Source organism: Dasypus novemcinctus, chromosome 21, assembly GCF_030445035.2.
Source record: "Dasypus novemcinctus isolate mDasNov1 chromosome 21, mDasNov1.1.hap2, whole genome shotgun sequence".
Taxonomy (NCBI): domain Eukaryota; kingdom Metazoa; phylum Chordata; class Mammalia; order Cingulata; family Dasypodidae; genus Dasypus; species Dasypus novemcinctus.
In genome coordinates, this window is record NC_080693.1 from 59,202,115 (window position 1) to 59,229,776 (window position 27,662).

Sequence of the window (27,662 nt, forward strand, 5' to 3'; positions counted from 1 at the left end):
TTAACTTTAAAAAAAAATTTTTAATATTTTTTATTAAGAAGTTATAAGTTTACAGAAAAATCATGCATAAAATATGTACCTTACAGAGTTCCCACATACCACCCTACTATTAATACCTTGCATTAATATGGTATATTTGTTATAATTCATGAAAGAACATTTTTATAATTGTATCATTACCTAAAGTCCATTGTTTAAAAAAAAAAAACATGTTCATTGAGGTATAATATAAAATTATAAGTGTCTTAAATATTAACTCAATGAATTTTTACAAATATGTGTGAATGTACACCAATATAACCACCAGATTAGAACAAATCCAGATTAGAAAATAAATCCAGCACCCCACAGGATTATTCCCTCATGCCCTTTTCAAGTCAATACTATCCTACTAGCAAAACCACTATTTGAACTTCTACAACCACTGCTTAATTTTGCCTATTCTTGAACTTCATATAAATAGAATCATGCAGTATTGTAGCAGCCGTGGAGGGATCTTCTTTAAGAAAACCTTCTGTGGGTAGGGTAGTTGAAAGGATCTCCAGCAGCTGCCTATTTAAGTCTACCTCCCTAGGCTAAGCTTCCCCAGACTGCTCCCAGCCAACGGCGAGAACAGTGGAGAGACTAAAGCCTGACGTTCCTGCCTGATGGGAAGTCCTCTAGTAGAATCTTTGCTCAGGACTGCCCATCAACTTGGCTGAGACTTTCTCAGATCTTTCCTGCAACCTGAGGCTCTTCCTCCTGGATCCTTCCCTCCCTTTCTCCTCTCACAGGTTTCAGACCTGCAATGTGGTCTCCCTCCCTATTTCTGCTTCCTCCCTCTTTTTTAATTTTTTAATTAAAAAATTTTTTTTTAGGTCCCAGAGTCAGGGTTTGAGCCCGGGACATCGTATGTGGGAAGCCAGCTCTCAACCAGTGAGCTACATTGGCTCCCCTGCTTTCTCCCTCTTTAATCTTCACAGGGGTTCTCACCGGTAAGTTTCTTAGTCTCACCACATCTCAGCAACTGCTTTCAGACGACCCAAACATCAAAGTGTGCTTTGTATCTAGCTTCACTGGCACAACATTATGTCTGTGAGAGTCATCCATGTTGCTGTGTAGCAGTAATTTGCTCTCTTGTATAGCTGTGTGGTTTTCCATAGCATGAACATACCATACTGCATTTTTCCATCCAAAATGATTGGACATTTGAGTAGCAGTTTGGAGTACCTATGAATACTATTATTCCTGTGAATATCTTGTATATGCATATCTTTTGCTGAGTACATTAACACATTTATACCTAGGAGTGGATTTGCTAGGCTACAGGAATATGGTTAGCTTTCATAGATACATAAGTTTTCCAAAGTGATTGACCAATATGCACTCCCAACACACTATGAGAGTTCCTGTTGCAAGAAACACTTTCACAAATTTGGAGGAAAAAAAAACCTACTTCAAAAGGTACAATATAAATTTGTTACATAACCCTGCCTTGTTTTTATTCTTTTATTTTTTATTTTTAAAGGTTTTTTTTAAGATTTATTTATTTCTCTCCCCTTCCCTCCCCACCGCCCCCCCCCCAGCTGTCTGTTCTCTGTGTCTATTTCCTGCATCGTCTTCTTTGTCCACTTCTGTTGTTGTCAGCAGCACAGGAATCTATTTCTTTTTGTTGCGTCATCTTGTGTGTCAGCTTTCTGTGTGTGCAGCACCATTCCTGGGCAGGCTGCACTTTCTTTCGCGCTGTGCAGTTCTCCTTACGGAGCACACTCCTTGCGTGTGGGGCTTCCCTATGCCGGGGACACCCCTGTGTGGCAGAGCACTCCTTGCGCGCTTCAGCACTGCACTTGGCCAGCTCCACACGGGTCAAGGAGGCCCGGGGTTTGAACTGCGGACCTCCCATGTGGTAGATGAATGCCCTAACCACTGCACCAAGTCCGCGTCCCCTACCTTGTTTTTAAATTACCATTTTAAAACTGCTACCTAGGAAAAAATTAACATACCAAAATATTACCAGTAGTTGTAATAGAGGCAGAAGGGGAGGCAAAAAAGTAACTTTACCTTCTACTTTTTATCTGAGATATGTTTGAAATACTTCACACCAAACAAGTTAAATTTATATTGAATTACAGTTGCTTTAAAAATCAAATAGAATTGACCATGAGGTACAGCGGTGCTCAGAGATGTATTCACCAAGTGCAATGAATGTCTCACAATGATGGACGAGTTTGTTGTTATGGGAGGAGTTGAGTGAGGGAGGTGGGGGGTATATGGGGACCACATATTTTTTTTATGTAACATTAAAAAATAAAGACAAAAAAAACACTAAAAAAAATCAAATAGAATTAAAAGGCTTATGATGAAAGTCTCTTGCCCTATTCCTCTCCACCTTCATTCCCAAAGTCCCAGCTTATATTCCTTTCATTGATTTCTAGCTTCCAAAGAAGTCTTATCTAATGACATGCTTTTTATCCTTGAGGTTTATATATTTTCTATTGCTTTACTGTCATTTAATGAGTGTCAAGAGGAAGATCAAATTAATATGATCCAGGGAGGCGGCTGTGGCTCAATAGATGAGCTCCCATCTACCATATGGGAGGCCCTGGGTTTACGTCCTGGGGCCTCCTTTTGAAGGTAGGTTCGCCCGCACGCACCGCAGAGAGCTGACTCAGCAAAAGGTGACACAACAAAAAAGAAGGGAGACAAGCAAGAACACAGAAGAGCAGGCAGCGAATGAACACAGAAGGCAGACGACAAGCAAGCCACAAGGGGGGAGGGGAAAAAATAAATACAGACACAGAAGAACGTATAGCAAAATGGACACAGAGAGCAGACAGCACACAAAAAGCCGCAAGGGGCGGGGGATAAAAAAAATTAATATGGTCCATCTGCCACATTAATCAGAAATCCAAGTTGATTTTGGACATAATATCTAGGGAATGAATACATCAAAGAATGGCCAGGTGCTTGTTTTAAAGAGACAATGCTGTTGACAGGATGGTTGTGGTAGTGAAAATGGACTGGGGAGGGGAGAACCCAGAGGCTGGTGGGGAGAATTGGTTAAAGGCTTATGTAGTTAGGAAGGGGCAGAGGTAGGCCCTTTGGCCAGCTGCAGCAGGATGGAAAGGGCAACATAGAGGGCACAGATGGATTGTTCCTCAGGGTCACAGTCCTTGTCACTGGGGCTGCCAAGCTGCTCATCCAAGTTCTGCTCCAGGATAGTCTCCACCTGGAAAGAAACCCACCAAGACATACAAGCCAAGAACAAGGAAATATACCAGAAATGACAAATCCTTGGCAACACTCCTTAATCCTGACTGAGCTCATGGCAGACATAGTCATCGACCATGGCATTCTTTCCTGTGTAGCCCAGAGAGCCTCACATGCTCTCAACATGTGGAAGGCACTGCTATGCAATCATCTTGGCCCTAAGATGGTACCAACTGCCATCTTGGGACTAACAATTTTCTACCCACTCTTGCCCATACACAAGCAACTGAGACTAAAGTGCTCATTCCAAAATGTCCTAGCAACTGTGTCAGGGTTTTGCCACAAGATACATGGACGAGAGCCATGACAGAGAACTATGTAGTAGAAAAGAACTGTGCCTGGGACCTCTGGGTCCCTTGAGAGCATAAGTACTTCTACTATGAGCTTGTCTCACCTGATCCAGCAACTGGGGCAGGATCCCCTTCTCCAGGGCCTCAGCCACAAGCTGCTGCTCCTCCTTGGACAGCTCTAGGGACAAAGAGAGTGGTTGGCAAAAAGGAGAGGTGCAGGGCTCCAGGTTCTGGTCAGGCCCAGGACAGGCATCAGAAGGTCAGGGAGGAGGTTCCAGTGAGCTCCTGGGAGTGCTAGATGTGAGATATTCTGTGGCTCCTATTTCCCTCTGAGCCTGTAGGTCAGAGGCTGTGCCAGGAGGGAAGAGAAGCCTCAGTGCTGGGTCTGGGGGAGATGGCTAGTCTGTGAAACATGAAGGCCTCTCCCTCTATAACTGTAAAGGAAAATGTGCACCCCACCCCCAAGATTTGATTTCCCACAGACCGCTCTGCTTGGCATATCTTTTATATGTGCATATAGACAGCCCCCTCCTCACCTGTCAAGGCATCCAGAAGGGCTAGAATGGCTTCGGCACATGCTTCCTCCAAGATCCCAACAGCATTAAAAAGGCTGCTAATGAGCGGAGGGGCTGGGCCCTCTATCTGCAGCTCGCCAGAGCTCAGGACCTCAGACACCTGGGGCCAGGGGAAGGGGGAGATTGTCGCAGACTGCCCTCGGTGTGCCAACTGCCCTCCCTCTAGCTTCTCCCCCTCTCTGGCCCAGTTCTTTCTGCAGGCCCCTTACTCTCTGCTCTAGATCCTGCAGTTGCCCATCCTTGCTGAGGAAGTTAGTGAGGCAGCTTAGCACGTCTTTTCGCTCCTCTTCAGTCAGATCCTGGAGGCCTCTCCCCATGTCCTGCACCTGCTCCTTCATGCTTCTGACATCCTCCAAATTCAAGGACTTCCCTGTAGAAGCAGCAAATAAGGACCCGACCCACCCAGTCAATAGGCTCCATGTCCAGGGTCCATGTTTGTCCACACTTCTTTGGAGACAACCTCTCAGTGTCATCCCTTCTTCCAATCTTTTCCTGTTAAAATGAGGCACCCTTCTTCCCAGATACCCACCATGATTATTATCTCCCTCTGATGCCACTTCCATCTTTCCATCTCCCCAGCCTACCCCCATTCTAGCCCCAACCCCAAATTTGACTCCACATCCAGGAAATTAAGACCTCGTTATTTCATCCTTGCCATTCAAAGTGTACCCCTCACTACAGGAGGGGCAGTGAGGATGTGAGGAAGAGTCGAATCACCTGGGAACTCTTAAAACTCCTGATCCTAGGACCAAATCCTAGAAGCCTGGATCAATAAAATCAGCACTTCTGGAGGTAGAAATCAGGCAGCAGGATTTTCAATGTCCCTCCAATGATTTCAAGGTATGACCTAGACTGAGAACCACTGTGTTTGGAGGAGACAGTAGCAACCTCCAGATTAAAGTTGAAATGTGCTCTGGGTACTTCCCTGCCCTTTCCCACACAGCCCCAACCCCAATCAGCAGCCCCTACTTGAGCTGCAGGTCTTGAGCAGGAGCTCAGCCACTCTTAATATGGCAGGCTCCCACACTTACCTAAAAGGGATGAACCACCGTCCTTCTCTGCAAAGAGAGAAAGAATAATCTCAGAGAGTCTCCAGGTCACCTCCAGTCCCTGAGGACATTCTTTTCCCAATGGTGGAAGTTTTCACCCCTGGCTCCAGGCCCTCACTACCCATGCCAGGGAGCCCACATCCTCCTCATTGTGTGCAAATGGCAAAGCACTGCGAGTGCAGACCCCTTCCCATGTCCTCTATGATCAGTATCCTCAGGATTAGGCCTAGAAGACTGAAGAACAAACTGAGGCCCAGGGAAGAGGCAGTGTGCCATCAGTCACCCAGCAAATTCAGGCCAGAGTTGGGACTGCAGTCCATCCCGATTCAGTCGCCTCTGTGTGGCACCTAATAGTGACAAAGAATCACTCTCAAGAGAGAGTAAGATCTTGCCGGGACCACACCTACAACCTGTACAACTTCACGAGTTTCCACTAGAGCTGCACCTTTCACTGTCCCTTCTCAAGGCCTCTTAGGCAGTACAGCCTCTCTGGGATCCAGGGAAAGGCCAGGAAATCCCAGGGAAAGGCATGTTCAGAAGCAGAGGCCTTTTAGCCTCACCCCTTCATTTTTCTTTAATCCTATATATATTTATTTACCCTATCATAGGGATTGATTTTTTTGTCCAGTACTGTAATTTTTTTTTAAATTAGAGAAGTTGGAGGTTTAGCAAAAATCATGCAGAAAATACAGAGTTCCTATATACCACCCACAAACACAGTTTTCCCGATCACTAAGACTTTGCATTAGTGTGATAATTTTATTACAATTGATGAAACACTATTTATTATTATAATTATACTATTAACTATAACCTATAGTTTATATTGGGGCTCACCGTTTGTGTTGTACAGTCCTAAGGTTTGTTTGTTTTTTATTCTAGTAACATACATATAATCTAAAATTTCCTCTTTTAGCCATAAATATATAATTCAGTGATGTTAATTACATTTACAATGTGTGCTATCATTGTCGTCTTCTATTACCAAAACTTTTCCATCACCTCAAACAAAAATTCTGTACCAATTAAACATTAACTCCCCATTGCCTACCCCAACCCCAGCCCTGCTAAATTGTATTCTAGTTTCTAACTCTATGAATTTGCTTATTCTAATTATTTCATACCAATAAGTTCCTAAAATATTTGTCCTTTTGTGCCTGGCTTACTTCACTCCACATGATTTTTCAAGGCTCATCATGGTATAGCATGTACCAGCACTTCACGTCTTCTTATGGAGAACTAATATTCCATTGTATAGATTTACCATTGCGTTTATCCACTCATCAGTTGATGGACACTGGGATGCTTCCATCTTTTGACTGTTGTAAATAATTCTGCTATGCGCATCATTGTGCAAATATTCTGTTCAAGTCCTTGCTTTAAGCTCTTCTGGGTATATCTAGAAATGGGATTGTGGTCATACAGTCATTCTACACTTAACTTTCTGAGGAACCGCCAAACATTTTTCCACAGAGGCTGCACTATTTTACATTTTCCACCAACAATAAACTAGTGCTCCTATTTCTTTACATCCTCTCCAACACTTGCTATTTTCTGTTTTGTTTTGTTTTGTATTGTTTTAAATAGTAGCCATTCTAGTGTTATGAAAGAGTATCTCATTGTTGGTTAGATTTCCATTCCCCCAATGGCTAAAGATGGTGAACATCTTTTCAATTGCTTATTGGCTGTTTATATATCTTCTTTGGAGAAATGTCAGTTAAAGTCTTTTGTTCATTTTTAAGTGGCTTTTTTGTCTTTTTGTTGAGTTTAAGGATTTCTTTATATATTCTGGATAATAAATCTTCATTGGATATGTGATTTACAAATGTATTTTTCCTTTCTATAGGATGTCTGTTTACTTTCATGATGAAGTCCTTTGATATGCAAACAGTTTAAATTTTGATGAAGTACTATTTACCTTTTTTTTTTTTTTCATTTGTTGCTCATGCTTTGGATATAAGTCTAAGAAACAAGGTCCTGAAGATGCTTCCCTATGTTTTCTTCTAGGGGGTTTATAGTTTGGGTTCTTATATTTAGGTCCTTGATTTAATTTTTGTATATGGTATGAGGTTGGGATCCACTTTCATTCTTTTGCACTGAGTGTCCAGGTTTCCCAGCACCATTTGTTGAAGAGACTATTCTTTCCCTTGAGTACCCTTAGCACCTTTATCAAAAATTGCTTGGTCATAGATACGAGGGTTTATTTCTGAACTCAATTAGATTCCATTGATCAATTTTTAATACTGATTCAATCTCTTGTTTGTCTGTTGGGGTCTTCTATTTATTCTTGATTAAATTTAGGTAATTTGTGCATTTCTAAGAATTTATCCATTTGATCAAGGTTAATTTGTTGGTGTACAGTTGTTCCAATATCCTCTTGTAATACTTTTTATTTCCATGGAGTTGGTAGCAATGTTCTCCATTTCATTTCTGACTTAAGTTATTTGCATCCTCCTCCTTTTTTTCTTTGTCAATGCAATAAAGGTTTGTCAATTTTATCAGTCTTTTCTAAGAACCAACTTTTGGTTTTGTTGATTCTCTCTTGTTTTTCTATTTATCTCCACTTTAATCTTTGTTATTTCCTTCCTTCTGCTTGCTTTGAGTTTATTTACTCTTCTTTTTGTAATTCCTCCAGGTATGAGGTTAGGTTATTGGTTTGAGATCTTTTTCCTTAATGTAAGCATTTAGAGCTATAAGTTTCCCTCTCAGCACTGCTTTTGCTTCATCCCATAAGTTTTTACATGTTGTGTTTTCGTTTTTATTTGCCTCAAGATATATCCTAATTTCTCTTGCGATTTCTTCCTTGACTCGTTGGTTATTTGAGAATATATGTGGGAAGCGGATGTGGATGAGGTGACTTAGTTCCTGCCTACTACATGGGAGGTCCATGGTTCCATTCCTGGTACCTCCTAAAGAAGATAGCAATGGTGTGATGGGTGGGTGTGGCGAGCTGACACAAGAAGACGACACAACAAGAGTCAGAAGAAGAAAAACATAATGAGAGATACAACAAAGCAGAGAACAGATGTTCCCAGTGCTTCCTAAAGAAGACAAGCAAGACAGTGAGCTGTCGTGACAGGCAGGCATGGCAAGCTGATGCAACAAGATGACACAAAAAGTGACATAAGAAGAAAAAACATAATGAGAAACACAACAAAGCAGGGAACAGAGGTTGCTCAAGTGATTAGGTACCTCCCTCCCACATTGGAGGTCCCAGGTACAGTTCCCAGTGCCTTCTAAAGAAACAAGGAAGACAACAGACACAGCAAGTATAAACAATGAGGGAGTGAGGAGAAATAAATTATTTTTAAAAAGAATATATTTGTGGGGAAAAAAAGGAAAGAAAAGAATTTGTGTAATTTCCATATATATTCTTTGTGAATTTTCAAATCCTCCCTCTGTTATTGATTTCTAGCTTCATTGCACTGTGTTTGGTGAAGATAAAAAGTACATTTCAGAATTTTTTTTAATTTATTAAGACTTGTTTTGTTATGCAATATGTAGTCTATCCTAGAAATGATCCATGTGCACTAGAGAATGTGTATTCTGGTGTTGTTGGGTAAAGTGTTGTACATATGTCTGTTAGGTCAGGTTAGTTTACGGTATCATTCAACTACTTCACTGCCTTATTGATCTTCTGTCTACATGTTCTATCCATTATTGAAAGTTGTGAATTGAAGGCTCCTACTATTAATGTAGACCCATTTATTTCTCACATCAAATCTTCAATATTTTCTTCAAAAATTTTGGGGCTCATATTTGTAATTATATCTTTCTATTTAATTGACACGTTTATTAGTATGAAGTGATTTTTTTTGTCCCTGTAAAAGTTTTTTACTTAAAGTCTATTTCATTTTATATTAGTATAGCTACCCTAGCTCTCTTTAGTTTACTATTCGTATGGTTTATTTTATTCCATCCTTTCACTTTCAATAGCCTTTGTCTTTGAATTAAAGGGGAGTCTCCTATAAACCAAATACAGTTAAGTCATGCTTCTTTTAATTCATTCTGCCAATCTCTGCCTTTTGATTGGGGTTTAATCCATTTACATTTAAGTAATTACTGATAATGCAGGACTTTCTTCTGCAATTTTGCTATTTTGTCTTTGTAAGTTTTATACCTCTTTTGTCCCTTAATTTGTCCATTAATGCCTGCTTTCACACTTATTTGATTTTTTGTATTATACCTTTTTGAGTCTCATTTCTTTCTGTATATATTTCTTATATTTTTTCTTTGTGGTTACCATGAGGCTTAAAGTTAATACCTTAAATCTATAACAATCACGTTTTATTTAATACCAACTTAACTTCAATAGCATACACATACACTGTTCCTATATCCCTCTGTCCCCCTACCTTTTTCTTGTACTTGTTACAAATTATATCTTTACACATTGAATGTCCAAAACTACAAATTTATCATTACTTTTTTATGAATTTGCAATTTAGAACATGTAAGAAGTAAAAAGTGGAATTACACACCAAAAAACAAACAACAACAACAAAAAAACACAGAAAACATAAGCAAACAAAAAAAAACAATACAATAGTATGGGCATTTATATTTACCCACATAGTTACCTTTAACAGTGGTCTTTATTTCTTTATGCCTCTTCAATCCACTCTTTATTGTTCTCTTCCTGTAGTCTTGAGAAACTCCCTTTAGCATTGCTTTTAGGGCAGATTTAGTGCTAACAAACTCCCTCAGCTTTTGTTTATTTGAGAATGTCCTAATCTCTCCCTTTTTTTTTTTTTTTAAGGTGCTGGGGCCAGGGATTGACAATGTATGTGGTAAGCCTGTGCCACACTGGCTACCCTGAGTTGTTTTTTTTTCATTTGTTTGTTTGTTCTTTGTTTTTTTGCTTTTAGGAGTCACTGGGAACCAAACCTGGGACCTCCCATGTGGGAAGCAGGCACTCAACTGTTTGAGCCATTTTTGAAACACAGTCTCATTGAATATAAAATTCTTGGTTGGCAATTTTTTTTTCAAGACTTTAAATATTTTGCCCCACAGTCCTCTTGCCTCCATGGTTTCTGAACTCTTTCCTTGTCCTTGTCATCTGACAGTTTGTCTATGTGTCTGGGCATAGTTCTTGTCTAATTTATCCTGTTTGGGATTCTTGAATGTACATGTTCATATTTTTTGTTAAATTTTGGGATGTTTTCTGCTATTATTTCTTTGACCATTCTTTCTACCTCTTCCTTTCTTCTCCTTCTGGGATTCCCATAATGCATATATTGGTACACTTGCTGGTGTCCCACAGGTCTCATGGGCTCTGTTCATTGTTTTTTCTCTTGCTCCTCAGCCTGAATCATTTCAATTATTTTTTGTTTATTTGTTTTGTTTATAGATAACTGACGGTTTCTTTTGCTAACTCTAATCTGCTCTTGAAGCTTTCTAGGGAATTTTTCATTTCAGTTATCATAGTCTTTAATTCCAATATTTTTGTTTAGTTCCTTTTCAGAATTTCTCTTTATTGAGATCTCATTTTTTTCACTGTTTCCTGATATCCTTTCCTGATAGCTTTCTCTGTTTCCTTTATCTCCTTGAGCATACTAAGGATCTTTTTCTTTTATTTGTTAAGTCTTTGTCTAGTATGTCCAAAATCTGGTCTTCATTGATGGTTTCTGGATTTTAATCTTATTTCTTTGAGTGGGCCATCATCTGCTGTTTGTTTGCCATGTAATCTTTTATTGCACACTGTACAGTTTAATATTTTAAAGTGTTAACTCTGAGATTTAGTCCCTGAGCTATCTGTCCTTAAGTTTGTATCAAGCTAGTAATATGACAGAGGTTTCTTTGAATGCCAGGAGCTAACAAACAAACCAATGCAAGAAACACCTTTCACAATGTTTGCAAATTGGCTCTGTGTTGCTGGTATTCTCCTTCAAGTTTTAGACCTCCTATCAAGGACAGCCTGAGCCAAATGTGAAATGAAGGATCCTCTCCATATTTTCTGAGCCTCCTCCTTGTCCTGGGGTTGTACTCAACCGTGGCCTTAGGAATTCCTGCATTTACAGGAATTCAAATGAAATAGACATTCTCCCCCTCCCAGGTGCTCTATTCTATGACTTAAAGCTAGTTATCCTTTGCCACAGGCTATTTTGACTTAATTGTTTCGTACACCACTTTAGCTGTCCTCAAGTGTTTCTGCCTGAGGGTAAGTTCCAGGGGGTGAGTCAAAATGAGTTTCCTGGTTCAGGCTTTCAGGATGCTACCCAAAGGACTGGCACCAACAGACATGCACCACAGTATGCACATAAGGTTTAGTCTCCCAGCTCCATAATAGGGCCAGGAAATCACAATGGGCGCATAGACTGGCCCCACATCACACCTGCTGGAGAGGGACTAGAGGAGCAGCCAGCAAGGGCACCACGAGCTTCTCCCATTTTAAGCTGCTTTTCATGAGTCAACATTCACCCAGTTACTGCAACTTTTTAACTTTTCTGGAGTTCTGAGGAAGATGGCTACGCCAGTTTTCGCTAGTTGTTCAAAGATTCTGTTGGGGAGTGGCACCCTGTAGTATCTTATGCCTCCATCTTGGTCCTGTGTTCTCATCCCTTCATTGTAAAGTCAGATAAACCATGGCTCAGGAGGCTATAGAACCAGAAAGTGGCAGAACAGGGATTAGATGCCAGAACAGTCTGACTCCTAGACCAGTGTTCTTTCCATAGTCAAGGCTGTGGTGGAAGGACTGGGAGGGTAATTAAACTGTGCTTCCACAGTCAACAAGTCCCTATGAGGCTGTGACCCCAGAATCTAGCTCAAAGCAAGTCAAACTTATCCTGAAAGGGCCTGGAAACCTTAGCCAACATAGAATGCAGCCTGCTTCTCCTCCAGGCAGACTTCTATCACTGTCCCCACCCAGTGACTCCAACAAAATTCTCAGTCCCAACAACTCTATAATTGTGGGCCACTTCCGGATTCTTTTTAAAAATAGTTTCCTTGTCCATTCTGGAATGAGGAACAGAGATCACTTACCTTCCAGAAAGGATTTTGTTTTGCCTGAAAAACAAATACCTAAACAAAAGCAACAAACAAATAGCTGTCAGAAAGACCAATCATCTCTTTGTAATTTCCTCTTTACAGTTCCTTCCCCAATCTCTATACCCTGCCCCCCTTAAAAAAACAAAACAAAACTAGGAAGACTACCATGATTACTGTGGTACACCTCTAGGGAAGAACTGGTTATAGTGGGGCAAATTCTGAGTCAGCAGGGTCAGAAGAAGGAGATGTCCTTCCCCTCCTCAAGCTCAGGCGCTCCAGCCTGAGACAGAGCCAGCCTGATTCACTCCCACCCCATGAAGTGCTCAGGGTCCCCTCACCACCACCCAAACCCCCATCTTTACCCACCAGGTCTTCCTTACTCATTCTCTCCTGGTTGGGGAAGACAAGCTGCTTTATTCGAAATCCAAGGACCCACTTGGGGGGGATGGTCACTTCCTTTTTGTGCTAGGAGAAAGGAGCTGACATTAATCAGAGTCCCTGGGGGCTTTACATAGTTATCTTGTCTGATTTCCCAAACAATCCCATCAGGTAGATATTTTTGTCCCTTTTTCACATAGGAGAAAACTGATACACAGAGAGGGTAATAAGTAGGTGATCCACTCTCACAGCTATAAACAGTGGGAGAGCCAAGATTTGAGCCCACATTTGACTCCAAAACTCATGTGGTTTCCACTGTTCATTGATAAATGTTTATTGAGGGCCTGCTTTGTCCCAGGCACTGTGGCTCCTGCCTCCCAGAAAAAGAGACAGACAATGAAAAAGCAGAACACAAACAAACAAATAAAAAACACACAGGTACTTATAAACGGTGAGAAGTGCTTTGACGAAAATGAAAAGAAGGCATCGTTAGGGAGTAATGGGAAAAGAAGTTAGCGATGCCACACATCCTTTCTGGGGGCAGGAGAGAAAACCTGAGAGAACCCAGGAGCAGTCAAGGCTGCTCAAGAAAGAAGAAAGTCTGAGAAAAGCTCTGAAGAACCTAGAGCAGAGCTGGCATTCCCTGACCTGACCTGGCTAGCTCTCCCATCCCTGCCCCCAGAATCCTAACCTGGTGTTCGAACTCAAGGCACCTCCAGTTAAAAAATTTATATCGCCGATCACTCCTCAAGGTTTCCTCGTTTTTCGTCTCCAGAGTTTCTGTCACCAAATATAGGCCTTCTCTCTTTGCCTGAATTGATTGGAATGAAGATGGTAGTTTCCTCTTCAGCTTCCTGGAAGGAAAGGAAGGAGAAGAGAGTTCAGGATGTCATGGGCTCACAGAGATACTTTTCCCTCTCCATCAGCTAGTTCCTAGTTGGGATTAAGTGCTTCTGAGGCTGGAAAACCAAAGAACTCGACACTTCCATCAGTTCCCTTTCCACTGCTGGCAATGAGTGCAAAGTGCAAAGGGAACTAACTAACATATATGGAAGATTATGAAGTGCCAACACTGTGTGAGATGCTTCTGTCATCATTTAACCCTCCGGTGTTATCTATTTGTTGTTGTTGTTGTTGTTGTTGTTTTGGGGTTTTTGTAAGATTTATTTATTTTATTTCTTATTTATTTATTTCTCCCTCCTTTCAGCTTGCTTGCTGTCTGCTCTCCGTGTCCATTCGCTGCGCGTTCTTCTGTGTCTGCTTTTCTCCCTTTGCTGCATCATCTTGCTGTGCCAGCTCTCTGCGGGAGTGGGCCATCAGCTCTCTGTAGGTGCGGGCCAGCTTGCCTTCACAAGGAGGCCCTGGGACGCAAATCCAGGGCCTCCCACATGGTAGACGGGAGCCCAATTGATTGAGCCACAGCTGCTTCCCTGCTGTTATCTATGATGCAGACACAACTCTATGATGTAGGAAGGACTCCACCCATTTTTCATATGAGGAAACTGAGTTGTGAATAGTCCAGGGTCATAGGGTTAATAACCGTAGAGCTGGAATTCAAATCCAAGTCTGTAAGAATACAAAGCATGTGTCTTTCCCACAACACTGAAGTAGGCCTCTGCCCAGCCCAGGATACCCCCTTCTCTGAGAAGGAACTCTAGTCCTGACCCCTTCCCACCTTGGTCCCTGGGGCCTGACTGCATAGCTTGCCTTTGGACTTCACAAGGCATCTCTGATTCCACAGAGAAATTCATTTTGTGACTTAAAATAGCCTTATGGGGCTTCTCTTATTTGTAGCCTAAAAAGTGTCAAGGAAGGGAAGCAGATGTGGCTCAAGCAATTGGGATCCCGTGTACGATATAGGAGGTCCAGGGTTCAATACCCAGGGCCTCCTGGTGAAGGCAAGCTGACCCGTATGGTGAGCTGGCCCATGCGGAGTACCGGCCTGCCCGGAGTGCTGGCCTGCGCAGAGTACTGCCCCGCGCAGCAGTGCTGCAACGCACAGGAGGGCTGGCCCACGCAGAGAGCTGGCACAGTAAGATGATGCAATAAAAGGAGACACAGAGGAGAGACAATAAGAGACGCAGCAGATTAGGGAGCTAAGGTGGCGCAAGAGAATGACTGCCTCTCTCCCACTCCAGAAGGTCCCAGGATCGGTTCCTGGAGCCATCTAAGGAGAATAGAAGCAGACACAGAACACACAGCGAATGGACACAGAGAGCAGTGTGGGGATAAATAAATAAATCTTTTTTAAAAACCCACAGACATATATTCCTGCCTCCTGATGACCTTCCCTCACCCTTGAATTGCTCCCAACTATATACATAGTCACCCTAAAAAGAACAGGCATTCTAGAAGAGACTAAGCTCTCTTAAAACAAACAAACAAAACTAGAAAGACAGTTCATCAAGATAATATAACAATTATATATGTACCTAACAGGAGATGCCCAAGATATATTAAACAAATATTGACAGATTTGATGGGAGAAATAAATGATTCTACATTAATAGTAGTAGCCTTCAGTTTACCACTTTCAGTAATAGAACATGTAGACAGATCAATAAGGAAATGAGAGTTAAATGATACTGTCAACCAACCTGACCTAACAGACATAAGTACAACACTTTACTCAACAACAGCAGAATACACATTCTTCTCTAGTGCACATGGATCATCTCCAGGATAGACCACATATTGCATCATAAAACAAGTCTCAATAAATTAAAAAATATTGAAATGTACCATGTATCTTCTCCAAAAACAATGCAATGAAGCATTTTTTCCTCTCTTTTTTTACACATATATATTCTTAAATAACCAATGAATCAAAAAAGAAATCACAAGGAAAATTAGGATATATCTTGAGGCAAATGAAAATGAAAACACAACATGACAAAACTTATGCGATATAGCAAAGGCAGTGCTGAGAAGGAAATTTATAGCTCTAAATGCTTACATTAAAAAAAAAAAGAAAGATCTCAAACAAGTAACCCAACTTCACACCTGGAGGAATTACAAAAAAGAAGAGTAAATAAACTCAAAGCAAGCAGAAGGAAGGAAATAACAAAGATTAAAGTGGAGATATACAGAAAAGCAAAAGGCAGAATCAACAATACCAAAAGTTGGTTCTTAGAAAAGACTGATAAAATTGACAAACCTTTATTAGATTGAAAAAGAAAAAAAGAAAGAGCATGCAAATAACTAAAATCCGAAATAAAGTGGGGGACATTACTAACAACCCCATGGAAATAAAAAGGATTACAAGAGGATAACTGGGAACAACTGTACATCAATGAATTAGATAACCTTGATCAAATGGATAAATTCCTAGAAATGCACAAATTACCTAAACTGAATCAAGAATAAATAGACCAACAAGTAAAGAGATTGAATCAATAATAAAAACCTCCCAAAAAAGAAAAGCTGAGAACCAGATGGCTTTACTGGTAAATATTACCAAACATTTAAAAAAGAATTAACCCCAATCCTGCTCAAACGCTTCTAAAAAAATTGAAGAGGAGGAAACACTCCCTAATTTTATGAAGCTAACACCACCCTAACACTAAAGTCAGGTGAGGATAACACAAGAAAAGAAAATTACAGACCAATGTATTTTATGAATACGGATGGAAAAATCCTAAAAAAATACTAGCAAACCAAATCTAAGAGCACAATAACAGAATTAAACACCATGATAAAGTAGAATTTATCCCAGATATGCAAGGGTAGTTTCAATGTGAGAAAATCAATTAATGTAATACACCATATTAATAGAACAAAGGAAAAAAACACACGATCATCTCAATTGATGCAGAAAAGGCATTTGATAAAATCCAGCACTCCTTCTTGATAAAAACAGAGTACTAAGAGAAGGACAATAGGAAATTTCTTCAACGCGAAAAAGAGCATTTGTGAAAAACCCATACTTAACATCATCCTCAATGGTGAAAGACTGAAAGCTATCCTCCCAAGATCAGGAACAAGACAATGATGCCCATTCTCACCACTGCTACTCAACATTGTACTGGAAGTCTTAGGCATTGCAATTAAGTGAGAAAAAGAAAAGGCATCCAAATGAAAAGAAACAAAGTAGAACTTTCCCTATTTACAGATGACATGATCCTATATATAGAAAATCCCTTTTAAAAAATCTACAAGGCTTTTAGAGGTAATAAACAAATTCAGCAAAGTGGTAGGGTATATTCAATTCACAAAAATTAGTGGTATTTCTATATACTACTAATGAACATTCTGAAAAGGAAATCAAGAAAAAAATTCCATTTATAATAGCAACTAAAAGTATAAAATATCTAGGAATTAACGAAGGAAGTAAAAGATTTGACAGAGAAAACTATTAATAAAAGAAATTAAAGATGACCTAAGTAAATGGAAGGATATTCTGTGTTCATGGATTGGAAAAACTTTTGTTAAGAGTCAATTTTACCAAAAGTGATTCACAAATTCATTTCGATCCCAATCAGTATTCTAACAGCCTTCTTTGCAGAATAGAAAAGCCAATCTTCAAACATATACTGAAGAGTAAAGGGTCCTCAATAGCCAAAACCATCTTGAAAAAGAAGGACTAAGTTGGAGGATTTATATCTCCTAATTTTAAAGCTGATTACAAAGCTATAGTGATTAAACAGCACAGTACTGGCAATATACTGATAGAACTGAGTTGTGAGTTCAAAAATAAACTCTCAGGAAGTGGATGTGGCTCAAGCAATTGAGTTCCCACCTACCACATGTGTTTGGTTCCCAGTGCCTTCTGGAGAAACGAGCGAAACAAGCTGATGCACAGGCAGGCACAGCAAAATGATGCAACAAGATGACGCAACAAGGAGACACAAAGAGAAAACACAATGAGAGAGACAACAAAGCAAGGAGTGGAGATGGCTTAAGTGATTGAGCGCCTCTCTCCTACATGGAAGGTCCCAGGTTCAATTCCCAGTGCCTCCTAAAGAGAAGACAAGCGGGCACAGAGAGCAACAGCAAATGGACACAGAGTGCAGACAGTGAGGGCAAAACAATGGGGTAGAAAGGATAAATGAAATGAATCTTTAAAAAAAAATAAAAATAAACTCACATTTATGGCTGATTTTTTTTTTGCATTCAGTTATTTATTGGATAATACAAGTAAAGTCCGCAAAGTGGACACAGAGAGAATCATATGAGCAAATACACAGTGAATTTGATAAGCAGTTTTCTCTTAACAGACCAAAAAGAGTTGATAAAATTAATCAACTGAAATCAGAACTGAATTTTTTTTTTTTTTTTTTTTAGATTTTAAGTTTTATTTCAGAATGAGAGTCATGGTTCTTTCAAAGGAAACTGATTTTTCAGAGCCACCAATGACTCCCAGGTCCACTCATGTGGTGTGGTAGGATTCCTGTATTTCTTACATTCATCTCTAAATTTATACTTGTTTGCCATCTCTCTTTTTTTAGTATTGTATTTTTTTGAAGATACATAGATCACAAAAAATGTTACATTAAAAAATATAAGAGGGAAACGGACTTTGGCCCAGTGGTTAGGGCGTCCGTCTACCATATGGGAGGTCCGCAGTTCAAACCCCGGGCCTCCTTGACCCGTGTAGAGCTGGCCATGCGCAGTGCTGATGCGCGCAAGAAGTGCCGTGCCACGCAAGGGTGTCCCCCAGCCCCACGCGCAAGGAGTGCGCCCGTGAGGAGAGCCGCCCAGCGTGAAAAGAAAGTGCAGCCTGCCCAGGAATGGCGCCGCCCACACTTCCCGTGCCGCTGACGACAACAGAAGCGGACAAAGAAACAAGACGCAGCAAATAGACACCAAGAACAGACAACCAGGGGAGGGGGGGAAATTAAGTAAATAAATAAATCTTTAAAAAAATAAAATAAAATAAAATAAAATAAAATAAAATAAAAAATATAAGAGGTTCCCAGATACCCCACATCTGCCCCATCCCACTCCTCCCACATCAACAACCTCTTTCATAATTGTGGCATATTCATTGCATTTGGTGAATACAATTTAGAGCACTGCTGCACCTCAGGGATAAGAGTTTACCATATGCAAACGAATGAAAGAGTATTACTATCTCACACCTTATATATACAAATTGGCCGACTGATTTTTAACAAGGGTACCAAGTTCTCTCAATGGGGAAAAAATAGTCTCTCCAACAAATGGTACTGGGTAAACTGGACACTCAATGCAAAAGAATGAAAGTGAATCCCTAACTCACACCGTATACAAAAATGAACTCACCATGGACCAAAGACCTAAATATAAGAACTAAAACTATAAAACTCCTATATGAAAACATAGGGGAACATCTTTAGGATCTTGTCTTAGGTAATGAATTCTTAGACTTTACACCAAAAACACAAGCAGTAAATGAAAATCTAGATAAATGGGACTTCATCAAAATTAAAAACTTTTATACCTCAAAGGACATTACCAAGAAAGTGAAAAGACAATCTATAGAATGGGAGAAAATATTTGGAAACCACATATCCAATAAGGGTTAACTATTCAGAATATATTAAAAAACCCTACAACTCAAACAAAAAGATAAACAATGCAATTAATGGACAAAGGACTTGAATAGACATTGTATATTTCTCAAAGATACATATAAATGACCAGTAAGCAATGATAAGATACTCAACAACTGAAAAATAGAAAATAACTAAAAAAAGAAAAAGAAAAAAAAAAGATGCTCAACATCATTAGCCATTAGAGAAATGCAAATCAAAATCACAATGAGATACCATTTCGTACCCCTGAAAAAAAATTATTTAAAAAAAAAGAAACTAACAAGTCTTGGTGAGAAAGTAGTGAAATAGGAAACCTGTGCATTGTTGGTGGGAATGTAAAATGGTAGAACCTCTTTAATAAACTGTTTGATATTTCCTTAAAAAGGTAAATACAGAATTATCATATGACTTGACAATCCCACTTTCAGATACATACCCAAAATAATTGAAAGCAGAGACTCAAACAGATATTTGTATACCAATGTTCACAGCAGCATTATTCACAATAGCCAAAAGGTGGAAGCAACCCAAGTGTTCATCAACGGATGAATGAATAAATAAAATGTAGTACAGGGAAGTGGACTGGGCTCAACTGATAAAGCATCTGCCTACCACATGGGAGGTCCAGGGTTCAAACCTATGTGGTGAGCTGGCTCACGCACAATGCTGCTGCGCACAAGGAGTGCCGTGCCACACAAGGAGTGCCATCCCCATGTAGGGGAGCCCCACGCGCAAGGAGTGTGCCCCTTAAGAAGAGCTGCCCCATGCGAAAAAAGCGCAGCCTGCCCAGGAGTGGCACTGCACACACAGAGAACTGACACAGCAAGATGATGCAACATAAAGAGACACAGATTCTCAGTGCCACTGACAAGAATCCAAGCGGACCAGAAGAATACACAGCGAATGGACACAGAGCAGACAAAAAGGGGCAGGGGAACGGGAGAGAAATAAATAAATAAAAATAAGAAGAAGAAAAAATTTTTAATGTAGTATATACGTACAATGGAATATTATTCAGTCATTAAAAAAAAGGAATAAAGTTCTGATACTTGGTACAACATGGATGAACCTTGAAGACATGATGTTTAGTACAATAAGCCGGACACAAAAGGACTGATACTGTATGATCCCACTTATATGAAATAACTAGAATATGCAAATTCATAGTCAGAAATTAGAATAGAGGTTAAAAGGGGATGGGGTGGGGATGAGGAATATGGAGTTAATGCTTAATTGGGGGAAGCAGATGTGGCACAAGCTATTGAGCTCCCGCCTACTACGTGGGAGGTCCCTGGTTCGGTTTCTGGTGCTTCCTAAAGAAGACAACAAGCTGGCATGACAGGCAGGTGTGACTAGCTGACTCTACAAAATGATGCAACAAGAGACACAAGAAGAAAAAACATAATGAGAGACACAACAAAGCAGAGTGGAGATGGCTCAAGCAATTAGGTGCCTCCCTCCCACACCAAGGGTTCTAGGTTCAGTTCCCAGTGCCTCCTAAAGAAATAAGGAAGATGAACAGACACAGCAAGTGTAAACAATGAAAGAGTGGGGAGAAATAAAAAAAATAATTCTTTTTAAAAATGCTTAATTGGTATAGCATTTCAGTTGATGGGAAGTTTTTGTAATGGATGATGGTGACAGAGCACAACATTATGAATGTAATTAACATCATTGAATTGTATACTGGCATACCTCGGGTTTTTTTGCAGTTAGCTTTATTGAGCTTTGCAGATACTGTGTTTTTCACAAATTGAACATTTGTGGCAACCCTGTGTTGAGCAATTCTATCAAGACCGTTTTTCCAACAGCATGTGCTTACTTCCTGGTTCTGCGTCACATTTTAATTAAAATATGTTTTTAGATATAGTGCTATTGTACACTTAATAGCTAAAGTACATACACTAGGAAATCAAAATCTTCATGTGACTCCCTTTATTGCCATATTCACTTTATTGCAGTGGTCTGGAAGCAAACCTGCTATATCTCCGAGGTGTCCCTGTTTTTGAAAATGTTTAAAATGGAAAATTTTATGTTGTATATATGTTACCACAGTAAAATTTTTGAAGAACTTCATGGAACTATACAACTCAAAGAGTAAACTCTAATGTAAATTATGGACTTTAGTTAATAACACAATTACAGTAATATTGGCTCATCAACTGTAAAAAGGTAGCACACTAAAGCAAAAGGTGCATATATAGGTACTCTGTACATTCTGAAGGATTTTTTCTAAAAACCTACAACTACTCTGAAAAATAACAAACTAAATAAGTGAATAACTCGGAAGACCCCTGCCCAATAACACTGCAGGTAGGGAGAGATAGTTTAAGGGGCTAGTAGATTTTCACAGTAAGTCTTTTAGTTTTTTATTTAAAAAAGAAAAAAAGGTACCCGCCCCAGTCAGGGATAGCTAGCACAGGAGAACTATGGGGCACCGTCCCTCACATGCCTCCTCATTCTCCAACAGTCCCAGCTGGGGGGGGAAAACCCACCACCGCCACCAACAAAGTTGTTGCTAAGGAGGAAGGCTAGTGTGCCTGGAAGATGGAAGCACCATGCACCCCAGCTGTGAGAACCTCTGTGGCATGGGATGGGGTGGGTCTCCTGATGGGAGTCATCTTGTTACCTGGTACATGGGGTGACGGCCCTTTCTGTGCAGGAATATTCTACAAGGGGTGCTTTGATTCCGTTGTGCTTCATTTCAGCTTTTGCTAACTACCTACTGGGTGGTGGGGATAGAGTGATTAGTAAACTCAGTCACAAGCTGCACCCAGCCCCAGGGGAGGGGAACATGGAAATCACTAGGCTTGCCCACAGGGAGGGGCCAACAGGCACAGATGCAAGTTGAGGCAGGTTGGTATGGCAGAGGAGTGTGGCCTCTAGAAGCCGCCAGCAGGTTTCATCCAACTAGAGGAGTTAATCAGCCTAGAGGGTAGCGGGGATGTGAGGTAACTGGGGCATCAGAGGAAGGCTTCCTGGAGGCTGCTCCTGGAAGAATGAGAAGGCTTCCTGAGGTGGAGAGGAGGCAGGTGAACTTGAGTAGAGGTAGGGGTGGGGAAGTGCTGGGAGGGGGAGTGAGAGGGTGCACAAGCCAGGGTGACTTCCCTCAGATGTACTTGGTATCCAAGATGGCTGCCCCCTCCCTCCCCCCTTCTCTCCCCACTGCTGCCCACCTGCTTCACCTGTTCTCAAGGGAAAGTAGATGTTGCTGGGATATCCGGTTCAACAATATCTTGATACCCTGCTTCTGGGTCCCCTGGAACTCCCCAGACATCCCTTTGATTGTTATAGCTCTGGGTAATTTCATTGTAAACTCTGCCTTTAAGTCCACATTGTCCAGAAATTGGAACTCAGCCCTTTGACCTAGAAAAAGAAGGATAAAGGTCATATTCTGGGGCTAATGCAAAAGATCTCCTCCAAAAAAACCCTCTTTGGAGCAGTCCAGGATGCCTCAATATTCCCCTGCCTTCTGGGTGGGGGAAACTTACCAGGAGTCAATGGGGTAGGGGTGGGGGGGAGGACGGTCACACAGTGGGTTTGAGCCTATTCTACCACCTCCTTTTTTTTTTTTTAAGATTTATTTATTTATTTAATTTCCCCCCCTCCCCCAGTTGTCTGTTCTCTGTGTCTATTTGCTGCGTCTTGTTTCTTTGTCCGCTTCTGTTGTCGTCAGTGGCACAGTTCGGCAGCGCCATTCCTGGGCAGGCTGCACTTTCTTTCACGCTGGGCGGCTCTCCTTACGGGGTGCACTCCTTGCGCGTGGGGCTCCCCTACGCGGGGGACACCCCTGCGTGGCAGGGCACTCCTTGCGCGCATGAGCACTGCGCATGGGCCAGCTCCACACGGGTCAAGGAGGCCCAGGGTTTGAACCGCGGACCTCCAGTGTGGTAGACGGACGCCCTAACCACTGGGCCAAGTCCGCTTCCCTCTACCACCTTCTTAACAAATGACTTCGGATAAGTCACTTTAACCTCTTTGAATTTCCATTTCTTCTCCTATAGAAGGAGAATAATAATAGTACCTACTTCCTATATGCCTGAGGAAAAGAAAATAATATAGTTAAGCACCTAACATAGTATCTAGTATACATGCTAAGTTCTCAATAAAGTAAGCTAGCTTTATTTAACTCTTGGGAGGCTGAAATGAGACCATGAGAAATAAAGCTGAAAATTAAGAGCTCCTGCCAATTGGGAAATGAATAAGGAGCAGAGTTCAATCTCTGGTGTTTGCATAAACCATGCTTTCCCATAACAGAATTTAACTGACTTAGTCAAATTTTTTTCTAGACATAGACTTTGCCCCTGCCTTTAGGTAGTAGTATGGTTGTGACAAAACATTCTAGTCCCAGTTTAAAGTATTTTTCTGTTTTTAGTGTATTGGACATTTAGCAAACTAGTATTTTGAGAACTGGCTTTTAGTAAATTGGCTCTTGGCAACTTGCTTTTCAGAAAATTGACTTGGAGTCTTTGAAAAATGCCCACCTGAAATTTCTCCTAAAGCCTCCTGCTTACTCAATTAAACTCCACCTGTGGAAAGGTCCACCACCTCCCAGCAACCTGGAACCTTTGTTGGTCATACACCAGAGCCGGTCCATGGTAGGTGCTCCAAAATGGTTCAGAGGTATTATTGAACTCCCCCATCTACTGAGATGATGCAGTAAGAAGACGTGGCTGCAGCAGAGAGGTCTGAGCTACAAACTCTTCACCATGAGGCAGGGAGTCACTGAAATGGATCTCCAAATAAGAATTCAACAACACCTTCCCTGAGACTTCATGGAACCAACATGGAACCCGGGAAGAACTGAGTTTGGACACTCCTCTCTAAATCCCTTAGGGCCTTCTATTCAACAGCAACTTCCCCTTCAGTCACCATCTCCAGGGAACATGAAGAGAAAATAACAGTAAAGGCCACCCCCAAATGCAGGTGCAAACTTTTATTGAGCTTATTTTATCTCATTTGATTCTTAACAGTCTTCTAGAAAAGACAGATAAGGAAACTGAGAGTTAGAAAGAAACTTGCCCAAAGGTCACCCAGCTAGTAAATGGCAGAACCAGGCTTTGAACTCAGATGCCCCTAGTTCTAAAGCCTGCATCCAAATGCCTCCATTCATTTATCTATTTAAATTATAAATGTATAAATGCACAAGAAAATCTCAGCTGTTTTAAAAGTGAATTACTCACTGAAGGGGAAAATGGGAAAAGAGGCTTTTTGGGAATAGTTTCCCATCTAAGTAAATCATTTCCCCTGCTTCCTTCTTCCTGTGCAGCTCTTCTGTGTGATTCTTCAACCGAGGCATGCGGACATGTACATACAAATCCCACAGGTTCTTTGTTGACTGGCTAATTTGGTTGATGGCAATGGAGAGACAATGGTGAGGTAGAATACAAGTGGGCAAGGCCCCCTGGCTCTCACCCATCTCACACTGACCTGGGGTTTCAGACTCCAGCTCATCATTTGGCCTTTCACTCTCCTCCTCCTCCAGGATGTCCTTCAGGGTGAGGTCTGTTTTGCAATATTGGAGTCCCAGGAAACTTCTCTTCTCCCTCACCAGACAGAAGCAGTGGAATCTGTCTGCATCAATGGCATTTCTAACAGCAATCATGTTCCCTCCAAAGCCCAGCTCTCGGACTGTAGCTCTTGTGATTTCCTCAAATAGACCAGGCATTGTGCCTGGATCAACGGAGAAAAGGAGGGCAATTTCAGTTTTGGGAAGGAAAATATGGGTTCAGGTTTTTAAATCTCCCTTCAGCTGCCTGGGTCAAGTGAGAGCCAAGGGTCTTAAGACAATCAGAACCTGAGATGATTTGCCTTTGCTCCTTCTAGAAGGTGAGGCAGCCATGACACACTAAGGAGGGTGGACATCACAAATCCCAGACTCTCAGCCTTTCATGGAACACATCTGGAGCAAAGATGGAGCCATGATTGCCCCAGACAGGGACAAAACCCATTTTCTGCATCTCCCATAGCAGTTACCCCCTTGCTCAGAACAGTCTGAGGGGCAGGAATTCAGGCCCACGACGGCCCAGCCTATCCTTACCAACGTGGATGAACAGGTGAAGCAGGACAGGGTGAGGGGCATGGCTGCCAGACCTCCCATTGCCAGCACCAACTTCCCTGGGCTCCGTTTCCAGGCCTCCGCCCTCTGCCCTACCCAAGCTGTACTCTGCACGGCACCTGAATGGGGACCTCCCTCTAACCATTTCCCTTCTTAACAAAAGAGGCTAGCCTCCGGAGGAAGCAGAAGACAAAGGATGGAGTGCAAGGGTGGCTTGGAGCTGGATATCCTGAACCGTACCACAGATCCTTTCTCCTCATTGGCCCCCTATTGAACTTTTAAAGGGTCCCTTACCCTCAGGAAAATAATATGAATCCCAAAATCTTACCTGGGGCACCTCCCAACACACACCTTCCCCTCACCCTCTCCTGCTGTTTTAGACTCTGGACCTCTCTACCTCCCCTGCCCCTGCTGGACCCTGCACAGGGCCATTGCCCATCCAGTCTGACATAGCTGGCCCTTCTCCATTTCTCTTCAGCTGCAGCTCCTCACGGCCACCACATTGGCTCTCTCAGGCTCTCTGACCTCCAACTCCTTCTTGCTCTCCTCCTATTCCACTAATAGCTCCACAACTCTTCCCTCTGGAGCTCTCTTTCCCCTACTCAGGTTTCTTTACTTCCCTTCTGGGGCCAGGCCTATTCTTGCAACTTCCTGGGCTCCACCTCTGCATTCTACCTGTCTCCTTCCCAGAAGTCCCTCCTGCCTGGTCCAAGACCCTACCGGCTCCCTGATTCTTCTCCGTTCCTGCCCATCCTGACTGCTTCAACTCACACCCCATTCTGGGAATTCTCCCAGGTGACTGGATAGGCTGGGCCCGGGGCCCACCTCAGGGCCCACCCACCTCCTCTCTGCTCCCTCACCTCCCTCCTCAGTCGCACTTACCTGGTGTGGAGACTGTAAGGAATGTCCTCCTTCGTCAGATCTCTGCAGGATTCCTGGGCAATGTGCCTCTGGAAGTTAGAAGGCAGTAGAAAGTTCTCCAGGCTGAGCACTTAACCGAAGGCTGGGTGCGGCTAGGTGCCCCGCCTCCCTTAGATATGCCTTACTGTGGCTGACTAGAAGTAGAGGCCAGAGGTCAGAACCCTTGGCTCCTCTTTGGCCCAAGGAGTAGGTGAGAAATTCCTGATACATTCTAGGTGGGTCTAGGCCAGACAGAATGGTGCACAACAAGGTACACTGGAGTGTAATCTGTTAGGTTTGGAACAGAGAAATAGAATTTGGGTGGTTATCAGCCAAGTGCCAAAAGGCAAAGGCTACAGCAGCTGCTCAAGTACCACACAAGGGTGGCAGCTAAGATCAGAGAACAACTAACACCTGCAAGGAACAGGCCAAGCTGGTAAGAACTCAGCCTCCCTCCCCATCACACACTCCCATGGACCTCACACAGGAGATCCTTACCTGGATACCCTTTATCTGGATGGGATCTACCCTCTTCCCTCACCACCTTCCCCAGGGAGAGGCCCTGGCCCCAGCCCTCTCTCCTCTCAGAGATAACCACCCCAGTGAGCCCAGCTGTCTTCTGGCCCTTGCCTCCCTGAGTTCTGAAAGAGCAGTTAAGGGAATGGTGGTGATGAAGATGATGATGTTGATGGTAACAAAACGGCTAGCAGGCACAGTGCTAATCCCTGCAGCAGCCCTACGGGTACTATCCTTACACTACAGAGGAAAGTGACTCAGAAGGGAAGTGTTCCTTCAGGGCCATACAGCTAGTAAGTGGCAGGACTGGGATCTGAACCCTCATGGTTCTCATGCCTCAGCCCCTCACCCTGGCTGCACCCTTGCTGGCCCACGGAAGCTCCTAGGGCACCTTCTCCCAGGACTGAGGCCACATGACCACACTTTTCCTCCCAGTGCTGTCGGCCCCACTCTGGGGATACTGGAGTTGGGCAGACCCCCCTTCTTCCAGACACCCACTCCAAAGTGCTGTGTCACTGGACCAGGGCCAGAGGGTAGCCCCGGCTTCTGGCAGCAGTTTCCCCTCCTGCTGGGGACTTGGGACAGGTCTCAGGAATAGTGGAAGAGACTGCACAGAGCCCTCGGGAGATAAGAGATCCCTCGCTAGGCGCCTCCCTCCTCCAGCCCTGTGGGAGCCTAAGTCAGTCCAGGGGATACCTCTTCCCCTCCCACTCATGCCCGCCGCAGGGAGGAGGGAATGAAGGCTCCCCTGGAGACAGAAGTGTCAGGAGGAAATGGGGCCCTCCTCCCTGGACAGGTATGGCTAGGGGGGAAGCGACTTTGGGAACTGAGGAAGTGGTGAGGGACTTGAAAGCAGCAAAGATGGGCACCCCTCAGGACCCCAGCTCCATTTCTAAAACCATTGTGAGACAGAGCCCGGCACTGGCTGCCCCTTTGCATGACCCAGACTGTGGAGCCCAGAAGTGCAAGGCGTCAGAGTAGCAGCCAGGCAGAGGCACAAACGGGGGTTGCTCGCTGGCCCGCTACCGCCTCTGCCAGCTCGCTTACAGCCCCCTTGGCTTGCCCTGACAGCACCCCTTCCCCAAAGATGGGGCAGCAGAGACCTGCAATCCCAGAGTCCTTCCTACCACCCAGAGGGCAGAACT

General features: G+C 42.6%; 1 protein-coding gene across 1 annotated transcript; it reads right to left on the reverse strand.

Moving 5' to 3' along the window:
* GSDMB (gasdermin B) lies at positions 1 to 27,626 on the reverse strand. Its single transcript, XM_058284171.1, has 11 exons — positions 25,984 to 27,626; positions 24,474 to 24,716; positions 22,229 to 22,409; positions 13,220 to 13,382; positions 12,531 to 12,615; positions 12,145 to 12,183; positions 5,146 to 5,172; positions 4,324 to 4,484; positions 4,076 to 4,214; positions 3,644 to 3,717; positions 1 to 3,208 (listed from the first exon to the last, which is right to left on the reverse strand). The coding sequence occupies exons 2-11, from the start codon at positions 24,709 to 24,711 to the stop codon at positions 3,056 to 3,058; spliced, it is 1,260 nt and encodes a 419-aa protein (XP_058140154.1). The 5' UTR covers positions 24,712 to 24,716; positions 25,984 to 27,626; the 3' UTR covers positions 1 to 3,055.
* Positions 27,627 to 27,662: the final 36 nt, after the last annotated feature.

Coding starts and splice junctions, on each gene's coding strand:
- GSDMB (XM_058284171.1), bottom strand. CDS start 24,711: ATGCCTGGTCTATTTGAGGAAATCACAAGAGCTACAGTCCGAGAGCTG. Junction 22,410..24,473: donor GCTGGAGTCTGAAACCCCAG/GTCAGTGTGAGA, acceptor TTCTTTTTCTAG/GTCAAAGGGCTGAGTTCCAA. Junction 4,215..4,323: donor TGCAGGATCTAGAGCAGAGA/GTAAGGGGCCTG, acceptor CCCTGGCCCCAG/GTGTCTGAGGTCCTGAGCTC.